Source organism: Leptinotarsa decemlineata, unplaced genomic scaffold (genome assembly GCF_025532065.1).
Source record: "Leptinotarsa decemlineata unplaced genomic scaffold, Ldec_3_MD MMD2_tig00000218_RagTag_RagTag, whole genome shotgun sequence".
NCBI lineage: Eukaryota > Metazoa > Arthropoda > Insecta > Coleoptera > Chrysomelidae > Leptinotarsa > Leptinotarsa decemlineata.
Window position 1 is genome coordinate 4,686,512 of NW_027412545.1, and position 15,210 is coordinate 4,701,721.

The following is a 15,210-nucleotide window of genomic DNA, read 5'->3' on the forward strand; positions in this document are numbered from 1 at the left end:
TACAAATCATGAAATTATAAAACAATAAAAATCAATTGGCGCTCCGGGGCGACTTCATTGATTCCAGTGGCGCATTTGCTTTTTCAGCTGCAGGAAAACCCGGAAAAACCTGCAGCACCACATCATATGAAGATCTTGATCTGTCAATATACTCTCTCTCATAAAACAAAATGTAGGGTGTCTCCAGAGGCTCCACTAAATTCAATGCATCGCCAGAACACTTAGTGACACGACTATCGTCAAACTTAAACCAGTCCGTTTCGTATTTGACTCCAGTATTGATGAATTTTCAATAATAATAACAATCCTTAAGCTACGTTCGGATAATTGTTATGAGACTGAAGTGGAGTGGACATTCTAAGAGTACCAAAAGGACCAATAGAGGAACAAAGACTGGAAGTATATTTTTGCCTGCAAAAATATTAAGCTGAGGTTATGTATGAATCGAATTGTTTTTCAATATCAAGAGAAAATTAAACCAATACATGCCTGTGGTTACTTTTGCTTAGTTCTAGTTCAGAAGCTCGAACACATTTTATTTTGTATGATTTCAGCTTTATTGTCTGAAACAACTTTTAAAAATTCGGAGACGATGTGAAACTGCTGTTACTGAAATGTTTCAGCTTTGTAAGCCGTCGTCTGTTAAAATTTTTTTCCCGACCTCGGAGGTACCCTACTGATAAGACTATGGCCTAAAAACCCGAAATCACAAAAGTTACTGTTACTAACTTTGTCTAATGCCATAATTCATTATTTTTAGAAGGAGACTATGCTCTATTGTTCAAGGATACATAATCTTGTTGACAAAGTAGACGCCTAAAATAATCTTAAATTAAGGTAAAGTAAAATACACACACAGAAAGAACAAATGGGACAATAAGTCGACACCGACATTGTACTAGAATGTCTCATACCTACAAAAATTTATAAAATCTAGCACATGAGAAACATCTTACAACATATTAAAACAAGCTTGAGTTAGAATGCGTCATTATAACATTCTTGTAAACTATAATAGGGTTTATCCAACAGGAGAGCTTTTACTCCCGTTCTGAAATGTTCTACGGAACTTACTTTCAATGTGTTTTGGTAAGTTGAACATTTTACAGCCTCCATAAATTACTAAATCTAATTAGTGTCAGTGATCGGGAGTTTAATGTTATCAGCTTGACGGATATTGGGACGTGTGTAGTGTCAAATTTGTGAATATGTTTTTTAATTCGACATACCATTTCCATAAAAATAATTGCGAATACTGTTAATTTTTCGTGAATAACAAAAAAATGTTCATAAGAATCTCAAATTCTTGCTTTGCACATGTATTTTACTGCACGTTTTTGTAGTACAAAATAGAGTCTATGAGATTAATATTACACACCTCCCAGAATGGGATTCCATATATCCAATGGGTTTCTATTAAGGAATGGTACAAAACTTTGGCGGAAGAAAGACCATGTTCATTCGATGTTACTCTTACTGCATAACATCCAGAGGACATTTTTTTTTAAATTTGAAAAATGTTCATCGAACTTCAGTTTGCAATTAATATGAAGACCTAGAAATCTTGTATAATTAGTATTTCCTATAACATCCTCACCCATAACAAGCGCATCTAATTCACTTTTGAAAGACATACTATTAGTTTTTGCCATATTAATGGATAACTGGTTTGAGTCGCACCATCTTTTAAACTCGTACATATCCCTGCTAATTTCAAGAAGTGTTTCGGAAACTTTATTATTGCAGAGTATACTCGTATCGTCCGCAAACAGCGTTATTTTTCCTGAAATATTTATTCCGGCCAAGTCATTTATGTAAAGTAGGAAGAGAGTTGGTCCGAGTATTGACCCCTGAGGCACACCACTTTCTCCAGGTAACTCCTCGGAGTATTTTGTAGTTTTAATAACTTGTTTTTGACCTGAGAGATATGATTCAAACCATTCCTGAGAGATACCCCTAGCTCCATATTGATAAAGCTTTCACAACAGTATTATGTGGTTCACACAGTCGAACGCTTTTGATAAATCACAGAACATCGACACAAGAATGTAGATAATCTAATCTTCACCAGATTCGAAATAATTTTTGTTAATGTAGGAATGAGAGTGATAGGTCTATAGTTGGAGCCTGGCTCCCTTACCCTTTCAACTGGCGTTTGTCAGAAGGACAAATGTGTCATAACTGATGATGGGATGGCGACATAAATGTCCTTAGACATCGGTGCCGCCCTTCACGGTGTACCCCTACATGGCTGGGGTGAGATGGATGAAAAATTGTTCATCTGTTAACGGGGGACATGAGGGCCTCATTCGACAGAGTGTCGGGGCCTTCTATATCGGGAGGGATCGTCTACAGCATAATCTATAGCTTCCCTAACTAACGGATTGTCGTGAGTTTCTGCGCAATCAAAAACTCGCAGATTCCTCGACTGAATGGACTGCTGAATGGAAGGCAGCTGCAAATCTATGCGGATAGCTTCGTTCCGCACGAACCAGGGAGTACAATCATCCGTATTAGCTTATTTTGTAATCTCTCAGAAACGGAAAGTTGGATGGATCTTCACGGTCACCACCCTTATGCAGGTGAATTACAACAGATATGTTTTCATATTGTGAAAAGTTTTAGATGAACCAGGATATCAAGTGTATTATCTGGTAGATTTTCAAATATTTGTGAAAGTTATAGTATTTCTCAGTTCAGTTAAATCGGTATCGTGGAGTACTAGAGAATCAGCTATTAAAAGGACCTTGACAGTGAGCTAATGCGTCAACTTGTAGAGATATATTATCTGTTATTTTTTCAGCAATAGAACAGTAATGCTCATTTTACTATTGATGGAAGGTTAAACTGGAACCTCTGGTGTAGAATAAATCCAAAACAAGCACTTTTCCCAATCACCAATAATGGTCGCGCATCGGGAAAAGTATTGCATTTCTGGTGATTGTTTTGGATATATCATTATTAATGATTATCTTACAAGCAACAATCACAAATGCTGTAATGCATGCGTGTAAAAATGTAAAATACACCAAAACAATTGCAAATGCGCATGTCCACTCCCAAAAATCTATAGTCCCGCGACGGTCCCGAAGGAGTAACTAATTTCACTCTACTCTTGAAATACTGCAAGCCACAAATTGTAATCCTTTTACTCCGTTTCTGAAATTCGAACGATTAAGGAGTACAAAGATTTACTGGAGTTGATAACCGAACCCACTCCTAGAAAGCATCGGATACTCAGGGTTACTATAGGTGTTTTCTGGCGTGTAATCGTATTCGTATTCGAGCGTCTATTTAAAAACGATTCGTAGTGACGTCATTAATAATAAGATTCGAATGAAATTATTCAATTTGTGTCAGATGTCAAATTCAATAATAAAAACAAAGTCTTCAGTTTTCTCTAAACTCAAATAACATCGAATTTGTGCACACAGCTTCATTTTGTACATCCTTACAACGTATTTGATAAAAGATTTGAGCATTTGATAAACTATAACGATCAGAATAAAGCAGAAACTGACAGCTGACGTAACATAACGTCCAATTCTGTTTCAAAACCAACCTCACGCTAGTTTTGATTCATCATGAATACGTTTCAAATATTAGTTGATGTGACGTCATCGTTTCAATGCCAGAATGAATGTATTAATAAGGGAACTTCTTACATTTTGCTCTCAAGAAGGCAGTATCAAACTTTTTGCATCACTAGAAATACATGAAAGGTAAATTTTCAAACATTTTTACAAGAAAATGTCTCATCAACATAAAATGTACATAAACCAGGGTACGTTTTCATGAAATAAAAGTGTGTACTTTTGTTCTGACATGAACAAAAAAAAGGTTATTATATTCAGTATAAAAGTATTAATACATGTATATATTTGAATCATTTTAGTCACTACATTCTTATAATTAAGACGGAAAAAGGAAGTACAAAATCAATTCATACAGGTACCTATATATAATTATATAATTAAGAGATGATAAATTTCCGTGTAGGTGAAATTTTATATTGATACTTTTTCATATATTACGTTTCTTAGCATTCCTGTGAATATCTTTCAATTCCATAACGAATATTTGGAGTGTAAAGTGACCAGGAAAAATTAAGTGTTAATTAGGTTTTGGAAGTAGTTGTTTCGAAAGTGTCTTTTTCCAGTTTGTCCCCTCTAGATTCTCAAAAATTTCATGTTTCCTGTTTCGTGCCGAGTGTCTCTTCTGTAAAGAGTCGGCAACATTGTGTGGCAACCCTGAGCCAATGCTTTTGTTCTGTGTTTCGTTTCTCAATGCCGGTTATCAGATATCATTTCAGTCGATTTACCGTCGCCTATCGTTCTTCAGTTTGTCATCAATTTGGCATTGGAAAGCTGACAAAAATACGCATTTGAAGTAATCATTTATAATCTGTCTAGTTCATCAGTGTTGTAATGTAAGTAAGAAATATCGTTTAGATTTACTCTCGCATGTAAAAGCATATCGACAAGAATAGACAGAAATGGTGAAAAGCTTGTTCACCTAACCTTTGTTTTTTCTAGATTATATGACCTCACCATGAATTTGGGCGATTGGAGACCCCAGGAAAGTATTATAAAGAACATCGAAGAAACCCTTCAGTTAGCACTAGTTCCAAACAGCGATGCCCAAAAAACTGTGCAGGACAGACTTATCCTTATGCAAAATTTGACAGATTTCCCCAACTATTTGTTATTCATCTTGGGAAATTCTGGATTTACCGAAGATATCCGGTCCTTGAGCGGAATATTGTTGAAAAATAACATTCAAATTACTTATAGTAATTTGAGTTTGGATAGTACACAGAAAATTAAAAACGAATGTCTTCGCCTATTGAAAGATCCTTCTCGTGAAGTGCGAACCAGCATCAGCAATATAATTGTTATTATTGCTAAAGACAACCTGAAAACTTGGCCAGAACTGGTACCTTTTTTGACGAATGGGTTTGTCGCTCAAGATGAATATAGTGAAATAGCTCTTACGACGTTATTTAAAGTTTGTGAAGAATTGATCAATAGTCAGAAACCCCAAGAGGAAATTTACAAAATAACCAAAGAAGTATTTCCAAAATTTGTTGAATTTGTTGGTGTCGAAAAGTGTTCTGTTCGTCAAAATATAGTGCGGCTTACAAATCAATTTTTACAAGACTATTTTCTGGTTATGAAACAGTCTATCGACTTGGGAATTTACTTGAGACATGTGATACAGTTGGCAAACACGGACGATGTTGAATTACAGAAAAATGTTTGTCACACTTTTGTTATTTACATTGAAAATCACGAGGAATCATTGCTACCTCATTTACATAATATAATTTGCTATCTATTAGAGAAATGTCATCACGAGGATCAGGACGTTGCTTTGCAGGCTTGTGAATTCTGGTTGGCTTCTACGAAAATCAACAGCTGTAAAGATATTTTGGCGCCATACATTGAAAAACTTCTTCCGACTCTTCTAAAGAATATGCAGTACTCTGTTAGTGAACTGAACATGATCAAGGATAGCCTTGGCTCAGATGCAAATAAGAAAGATTTGTCCAAAGATATTTCCCCTTTTCATTTTCGGGACAGAAATAATGCTGCCGAAGGTGAAGAATATTACAGCGATGATGAAACTGAAGAGCAGACTGATGATTTTGATGATTTTTATGTAGGTTGGACATTGAGAAAGTGTAGTGCTGCATCTCTAGACTCCATTGCGGTAAAGTTTGGAGATGAAATATTACCGTTGCTCATTCCTCTCATTAGTGAAATGTTACAAAATCCAGATCATTTAGTCAAAGAATCTGCTATACTAGCTTTAGGTGCAATAGCAGAGGGGTGTTTCAACGGATTAAAGTCTGAATTGCCTGAATTGATCCAATTCTTGATTTCTTGCATGAACGATGAACATTCTGTTGTTAGAGTAATCACATGTTGGACCTTGAGTCGGTATGTATCGTGGATTGTTAACGTCAGAGCTGAAAATCCTGAAGAGTATTTTGTACCAGTCATGACAATTTTGTTGAAACATTTTATTGATGAGAATAAACGTGTACAGAGAGCTGCTATTTCAGCATTCTGCATATTCCAAGAAGAAGCACAACTGAAACTCATTCCTTACATAGATTTCATATTAGAAGGTTTCAAATATGGTTTTGAACAGTTTCATTGCCGAAGCTTATACTTACTCTACGATGCAATTGGTGTTTTAGCACAATCAGTAGGAAACCATTTGAGTAAAGATGAATATGTCAGTAAATTATTACCACCACTGATGAATAAGTTCACAGAACTGAAAAATTTCTATGATGATCACTTCATTGCTGTACTGGAATGTCTATCTAATGTGATCCCTGCTTTAGAAGTATCATTTTTACCTTTTTCCGAAATAGTTTATTGGCATTGTTTGCAGCTAATTAATGATACCCTTATCGCTTCTGTCAATTACCAGCAAAACCCAAATGAATATGATCCTCCAGACAAGGAACCTATGAATGTGGCTCATGATGTTCTTTACAGTATGGCTTTGGGGCTGAAAACCCATTTTGTTAAATATGTTACTAATAGCAATTTAATTTATCTACTCTATACAACTATGCAAGATAGTTCTAATCTAATTCGACAGACTTCTATTGCTTTGTATGGCGAGCTCATAGGTTTGTGCTATGCCTTTTTGGCACCTAATGTAAATGAGTACATACCCCTGATCATTAAGAATTTGGACGAGCACACTGATGGTGTCTGCAACAATGCTGCATGGGTTATTGGAAAGTTGTGTTCAGTGATGGGCAACGCAATTCAACCATTTCTTCCTGAAATATTGAATGCTTTTGTTCACATATTACGTACCCCAGCAGTTGCACGAACAATGCACAAAACTGTAGCAATCTCACTATGTATTGTATTCTTTGTGTGCCCAGATGTAACCGTTTCTGATATGGACGTAATAGTCAAGAATTGCTGCATGTTGGTCAGAAACGTGCGGGACTCTGACGAGAAAGACTTGGCTTTCCGTGGCTTGAGCGAAGTAATTGTTCGCCATCCGGAATTTAATAAAAATTATTTCATTTTCTTTTGTGATGCCGCTGCTTCTTGGATCAACATTAGAGTTGATCTGAAGCAGATGATTAGAAGTGTGTTGCTTTCCTTCAAGCAACAGTGTGGAGACGAGAACTGGAGACACTTTCACTCCCAGTTCCCAGAGCCTTTAAAAGTCAAACTTCATGATTTATATGGGGTATGAATTAAATATAAATTAAATGGGGAAAAAAGAAATGGGTGGGAAAGCTTGAGTGCACCTGCCTTGAGTTTATCGCGTAATATTTTCGTATCGTCCGCGAGGGAGGGGCGTTTGCCAATAACTTAGAGTCACGCGTTTAAATGAAATCCAGAGAGATTTTCATGAAATATTATTTTGTTTACCGTATAACATTTCTGTCGTCCGCGAGGGGAGGGGCGTTAACAAGTACTAGAGTCACGCGTTTCGAAATGAAGATTTATATTTGTTTATATCTTCGTCCGCGAGGGTGGGGCGTTTTATGTTATTTTCGTCCGCGAGGGAGGGGCGTCTTTTGTTATTTTCGTCCACGAGCGAGGGGCGTTTTCAACAAATTCTAGTTACGTGTTATATGACATATATATTCACATAGTGAATAAATCATTTTGTTGAAGTACTTACCTAATCTAACTTTTTTGTAGAGGTTTTGGTAAAACTTTAGTATTTTTTCCATATCGTACAAAAATATAGGCATACTTTTAATCAACTTTATTCATTAATAATTTCATTAAAGAATAAATATGAATTTCATAGATACATTTATATTTTTTCTCCCAGAGATTTTTCTGTTATTATTAATGAATATATTATTGATACATTAGTTCGATAATAATTATAGTTATCACTAACTAAAACTCACTCTTATATCGATATGTGTATCTTCTACAATGAAATGACAGGTTGCAATAGACTTGATGAATATTTTTTGGTTGTAAAATTGTTTGATTTCATTAATTTGGCATTTCTGTAAAAAGTTTTTACAAAGAATTGCTGGAGAGAAAAGGTGCTAAGAGATACTAAAAGACTTTGTAGTTTGCAAAAACTTGTTACTGAATTGCATATTACATTTTAGTTTTATGAAGTCGCCAAATTTTTATTTCTGTAGGTAATGCACATAATAAATTTTTTTATTTTAATTTTTAGTTTCATTTCGATTTGTTCGATTACCTTTTGTTTGGAAGGAGTAAGTATATGATTTACATTCATTCTTATTGATTATTATGCTTTACATCTAAATTTTCTACCATTATGTTTATTTGGTTTGCTGACTAAAAATGTTTGGGTACTTGCAAGAGAATTACTCTAAAAAAATCTGGGGAACTACCTATAATATAAAAAAGCCTAAACAGAACCTTGTTTCTCAATTAAATTGGAATAAGGTGATGAATTCATGAAAAGGTTTTTCAGTTCACTTGAAGACGATTCATATTTTCTGATGAAATTGAAAATGAAATGAATGTGACATAGATTTTGTATTGATAAACCAATTTATCGTATATAAAAAAAGACAAAAAACATGCAAATAGTAAAAATATGATAGAACTGACAGATATATGATGAGTATCCATTATAAAGTATTCAAAAAACACTGGATTGTGAAATTTCTACTTGAAAATTTAAAAACCTGTAAAAACTGATTTGTAAACTTTTCAAGTGGAAATCTCACATTGAAGTGTGTTTTTTGAAATAACAAATAGTACTTTATCCCTTTTATTGGAATTAGTAATATGGTGAAAACTTGATGTCCAAAAGTAATCTAAACAAACAAATTAATCAATGCTCATTAGTAGGAACACTAGTGACTTCCACAGCAAAGCAAAATATTTATCTGTAGTAGAATTAAGACATTCCTTTTCAAAATGAATATTCAACTGTTACTGTCTTCATACAGTAATGAATTGCTGCAGTGATTGAATACATTCTTAAATAACGGAAAGGAATTTTCTTCGATATTGGAATTATTGTGAACCCTTCCAATGGTGCTAAGAAAATGAAGGCTACCCATTTCTTATCTCAGGATTATTAACTTTGACAATAATATTTCAGCCAAAAACATCTCACAAAAAATCTAAATACAAACATGTCAATAACTCGCGTAATATAAAGAAGGTGCAGCACAGTGCACATGAAATGCTGGAATTGGAGAAGTTTTTGTATGAGGTTTTATTTGGTGAGATGTTATCGTCACCGAATATGAATAATTTTTTACTTAGAATATCTCCAGATTGAAATTATTGATACCTGCTCCGAAAAAAGAATAGCAACAAATTCCATTAAGTTTTATATAAAAGTTGTAAAAGTTTCACAATGAAACTTTGTCTTGGGACACTGACTTCAACAACTTTTTTTATTAATGAACAGGAGCTGGAGGGTATATGAATATCTATTATTATATGGTTGATACAACAGCCTTTTGAAGGTCCGATGGAATATTACTTACTATCAGGTCTAGGAAATTATGTACCACTCTTCTCTACTATCCCGTTTCAAGTATGTAATATGAAAATGGTACATGCTTTTTTTAAGTGAATATATTAGTAGTGCACCATGAAATAAGGGAAAATTAATGTCAGATTGTCAAATTTTCTGAAAGTATGGGATGGTCGATTGGAAATGACAACTCATCAGTATGTAGTAGAAAAGTTGCAATCTTTATATGCCATTCACCGAAAAATTTCATTCAAGCCATATTTGTTTGATAGAATCAAAGGATAACTTTGTAGATTAAAAAAAAGAATAACGAGCGTTGAACAAAAATTTCAAAATGGAGCCAGCAACACACATACAAAGAGTTTCAGTCTCTCTTGTTTAGATGTCCGTTGACACTGAAACGATCTGAAAAAAAATCTTTGTACATATTTTTTGCCACCAGTTTTTAGTGTTATGTTGCAGATGAGACTGAATATAATACCTAAACAAACTGATACAAATATAACTAGTACAAATCTGACCAGTTTCGAAGCAATTAGAGTGAACTGATAAAATACGGGACAATTTTGATAAACTAGTGAATTACTCTATTTGAGTCGATATTTTACAATTTAGTGAAAGTTTATCTGGGTGAAAATAATATATTTTTTGAGGTATTTTAAATAACGAAATAATATTGATTATAAATTTCCTGTTGTATTTTTTTAACACACAGCATAGGGTTGTGAATTATAAGACAATAATTATGTTCTTAAGTCTAATTGTGTAATACACAAAAAAAAATCATGAAACTTTGAATTTCAGAAGAATTCAAATAATTTTTGTGGTAATCTCGGCACCAATAGCTAGGGTCATTAACCACTCCACATCTTCATTAGATGAATTCTCGCAAGAAATATCTATTCGAACTTAAACCTTTAGACCAATTCATGTTAATGATAAATATTAATCTTTAGATTTTCCTGAATACAATTCTCAGTTTCCTGAGGATTTAAAAAAAAACCGGAAATACCCAATTGCGAAACAGTGTATTTGACCAATTGGTCTTCGACTTTTTGCTCAATGTTTGACCCTCTTTTATATATTTACCGTGTAAGCATTATACAGGGGCAATTGTGACCTATTAGACATTTCAATGAAAAATGAGAAAAATATTTCGCCACAATGTGAATGTGATTTTTAAAATATATTGACGGTGATGTATATTGAATATTAGTATGTATGCACTTCTTATTTCAAATGAGACATTCTGTTTTTTCATATTTTTTATGTTGAATTTAGGACAACTTTCGTAGAAAGTATTCTTTAATGTGCTTTAACATTTTCAAATTATATTTTTATATGTTCCATTTCTTATTTGAATTAATAATAACAGAAGTCGCCATTACTAATTTAAAAAACTAATTGCTTCTTCGAGAAAAATTGAAATGTGTTATTTGTCAAACATTATGTTCAGAGTATCTTTTACTCGCAATGTTATAATTTTATCAAAGATGTGCATCTATAGACCACCTTGAGTCTTGCTCAGCAATCCATACAAATTCTTCAAGCTGGAAGTGTAATGCTGCAGTAAAAAATCTTATCGAAAATTGTTTGAAATGAAATTGGAGAACAAGAGTATTGCTAACAAAAGAAAATTCACCTTACAATTTTTATACTCCAGAATGGCATTTAAATTTTCTTCCACTTTCAACTGGAAAGATGTAAAACAAATGAACTAATATTTTTGCTCAGAATAAAATCCTCATTTCATGAAAGAAAACAAATTCTGTTTTATCGTTTTCTTTTTGTTGATGATTCATAAATCACTATATAAAACTGATTAATATCTAACGATACTGAAATCTAAATTGTCAGATTCAATGGACTCGTAGATTCTCGACTAACATCCCTTATATGAAACCATGTGACAATATACCATGACGGAAGTGAAGAGCTTGATGCTATTTTTGACCATGTATAAAATGAGCGATTAATTCTTGAAGTTGCCACCAAGGCCTCAACAGTTTTATACCTTTTGATTTGTACTTCTGCACATTACATTTTTTCCCTGAAATAAAATTAATAATAATAATAATAAATCGGTTTTATTGATAATACAAAAAACAATACGAGGATACACTTGAAAATGTAAATAAGTTACAGGAGATTCTGTTACTCATTGGCGAAGTCTAGCTCAAAGCTACTCTAACTTAACCAACAAGCACCACTCCACAATGCAGGCGAACATACAGAAATAAAAAGACAATTAACAGTGATGGTACCACGAAATAAGAAACATAAATAAAAATAATAATTTGTGATTACCTTCTGAAGAGAGTTGATAAATAATTAAATTTAATTGATCTGTTGTTTATTAATTTATCCAATGAGCAGAAGTTGACATTACTGACTATCAGAGATATAATTTTTATATTTGTATTTGAATTTCCTGATATTGAATCTCTTCAATTGCTCGGGCAATGAATTATAGAGTTTTACAGCACCGAAAAGAAATGATCTCTGAAACTGTGCAGTGCGATGTTGGGGCATAGCTAATTTGTTTTTATGTCTGATGTTTCTTAAGTGAATATATTCACGCAGAATTAGTTTTTCTATTAAAAGGGAAGAATGGGGAAGGGTAATCAATTTATGAACAAAACAACCCAAATGATGATTCATAGGTTTTTTCATATTGAGCCAGCGGGAGTTTTTAAAGGCTTCAGAAATTGAATCACACTTACGAAGTCCATAAATTAGGCGGCAACAAGAATTTTGCACTTTTTGTATTGTTTTTTTATCTGAATCATATAAGTATGGCCCATATATGAAGTCACAGTAGTTGAAATGGTTTAGCCAAACTATCACAGAGCATTCTTTTTAGAGGCTGGCTCAAGATAAAACGATTACAGTATAACAGTTTCAATGACATATAAGCTTTTTTCTTTAAATTTTTAACATGACTAGTGAATCTAAGATCAGTGTCAAGCATCAACCCTAAGTTTTTAGCTGTATTGACAGGAGTCAAGATAGTATGACCTAGTTCTAAATGGAAATGTTTTCTGCAAATTTATGATTCTTATGCGATCCAAAATGCATCACCATTGTTTCCTTAGGATTAACTTACAAGTCATGTTCTCTTGATAGCCCATTGATCAAATTAAAATCAGTGTTGAAGAGATTTTGTGCCTCAGCATACTCATCGATTTTAAAGTACATGTATAATTGTATGTCATCAGCATACGTCTGTATTTTACATTTCTTGATGGAGGAGAAAATGTCAGTAGTATAAATGATGAACAATGAAGGTCCCAAAATGGAACCCTGTGGTACTCCTGATAGAATATCAAGAGGTAGGGAGTGATGACCACCAACAACAATTTTTTGAGATCTACCAAGTAAATAAGATCAGATGAGAAATAAGGCAGCACTATCAAAACCATAATATTTGAGTTTCATGTAAATCACCTCATGATTGATGGTATCGAATGCTTTCGAAAAATCTAGTAGAACCAGAGTGCTAATCATTTCCCTATCAAATCCATCAACAATATGTTGCGTAACAGTAGCAAGAGCTGTAGCCGTACTAAAATCCTGCCTAAAACCACATTGCGATGGTGATAACGATTATTGGTATTGAAATATTCATTAATTTGTAAATAAATAACTCTTTCAAAAATTTTACTCATGGTTGAGAGTATACTGATAATTCTGAGATCAGAATAACTAGCTGGATCATTATTTTTGGGAATGGTTTGCCAACAGCAATTTTCCACAGGTCTGGAAAATATGAACGTTCAAAACAACAATTGATGATATGTGTGTTATATTTATCTATAAACGGGCTACAAAGTTTCAACATTCTAATTGAAATATTATCAACCCCTGAAGCTTGACTTTTAATATCATTCAGGATTTCATGAATAGCTTCTTCAGTAGCGAATCAAAATGAGAAGTTATCTTGCCTGATTAAATAATAATTGCTATAAAATTCAACATTTTCATCACGATTATTAGAAACATTTTTGTACGAATTGGGCAAAATAGTTGTTTATTTCATTCGAGAGGTGATTGGGTAATGAATATTGTTTTTTTGAATCTAACACAAAAATGAAACAGTCTTTCAAACAAAAACTCATTACAACTACTTTATTTGAAAAGAGGTATTTGAATAAGTTGGGTTTCCACTGAGTCCGAAATATGTGACTGATGTGTGAGAGAATTGTATTAGAAATGACTGTTTATAATAACATTTGAGTAATCACGATAATAAATGTATATAATTCTTGCAAGGACTTTTAGACAAGTTCTTGTGTTAATTTTTCTAAGTTTTCTATTGTAAGAATTCGTGGATGAAGACTTCAAACAATAATGCTAATGAGGTACTTGTGATGCTCTGTTTGTAACCTCTAGTGTAGTAATGAATATTACTGGAGTTTTATCCTAACACTAAACCGTTATTTTAACACCTCGACACGTGTTTCGATCACCAAGTGATCATCTTCAAGGGTCGAGGTGTTAAAAATAACGGTTTGGTGTTGGAATAAAACTCGAGTAATATTCATGATAATGAGGTGTTCTCTAATTTTTATAACGAGCCACATATATCTAATTATGATTATATAGTTTATCTTCGTAACTTGTTTCATATAATAGTTATACAAGTTTTTGTAGATTGAAACACAATTTTCCGTTTAAAATTTGGTAAATATGTTCCAAAAAGTATCAGATGCGAGTTCCAAGGTGATGGTCGTGGTGGTGAGACTAAAGTTATGCCAATTTCCTTCACTTACTAACACGCCCATGTGTTTAAATCCTTTGTCGTCCTTGTAGAAATCCGTTATATGTGAAAATTCTGACATTGGTCCACTCTTATTGAATATAATACATATTGTTTTAGAAAATGCCCATCAAATTTAGTTGCACCTCTTATCAAAACAGTAATAGAAGAAATAAGAAAGGCCTGCAAGAAGCAACCGGTGAATTGCGGCTTCAACATCACAGATAACGGTAAGTATTAATTATACTTGGTTTTTGTGAGATACATTTGTATTTTATCGGAGTATTGGTAGTGAAATTCATCAGGGTTTCCCTTCACGTTTTTACAAATCACCACAAGACTGCGCTATAAAATGTACCTAGCATCATAATATTCGTAAAAGTTGTCTTTTATTACCCAAGATTACTTGTGAACTTATGATGTACTTTTTGGAACCTTTGGTGTAGTAATGAATATTACTGGAGTTTTTTTCCAACACCAAATCGTTATTTTTAAGTTTTATCTTCCTCTTGAAGATGATCACTTGGTAATCGAAACACGTGTCGAGGTGTAAAAATAACGATTTGGTGTTGGGAAAAAACTCCAGTAATATACATTACTTGTGAAGGTTTTTTAAGATCCTAAGAAAAGTCCAACTCGGCAAGAATACATAAAATACATAAAGAATTGACTCCTTCAACTTTTGTACCGTCAGAAAAGATGGTTTGGAGAATTTCGTTATGGCCGTGGGTCTGTTAATAACGAATATCATAAAAGGCGACCAAAGTCGATATTGAAGTGAGCATGCAAATATATACAGGGTGACTGACCATCGAAAACGTACCGCAAGACATTAGAGTGGAAAAGAGCTTTACGGAAAAATTCAAAAACATCAAGTTTTTTTGTGAAAGCTACAACTTTTGAAACAAACACTTCAATCCTCTGAGTGGGGGTGACATTTCTCAAATGGAAATAGGGGTCAAGTGATACCT

At 33.4% G+C, this 15,210-nt stretch overlaps 2 protein-coding genes across 2 annotated transcripts in view; both read left to right on the plus strand.

Annotated features, from left to right (window-relative positions):
* Positions 1–15,210, plus strand: part of LOC111502771 (uncharacterized) — a 358,694-nt gene that overhangs the window by 3,491 nt on the left and 339,993 nt on the right. The window contains exon 2 of the mRNA XM_074173303.1: positions 14,360–14,469. Coding sequence (XP_074029404.1) covers positions 14,360–14,469 — 110 coding nt within the window. The remainder of the gene's footprint in view (positions 1–14,359; positions 14,470–15,210) is intronic.
* Positions 4,257–8,186, plus strand: Tnpo (transportin 1). The gene is made up of 2 exons (XM_023174357.2): positions 4,257–4,429; positions 4,536–8,186. Exon 2 carries the CDS (start codon positions 4,552–4,554, stop codon positions 7,234–7,236), a length of 2,685 nt encoding a protein of 894 aa, XP_023030125.1. The 5' UTR covers positions 4,257–4,429; positions 4,536–4,551; the 3' UTR covers positions 7,237–8,186.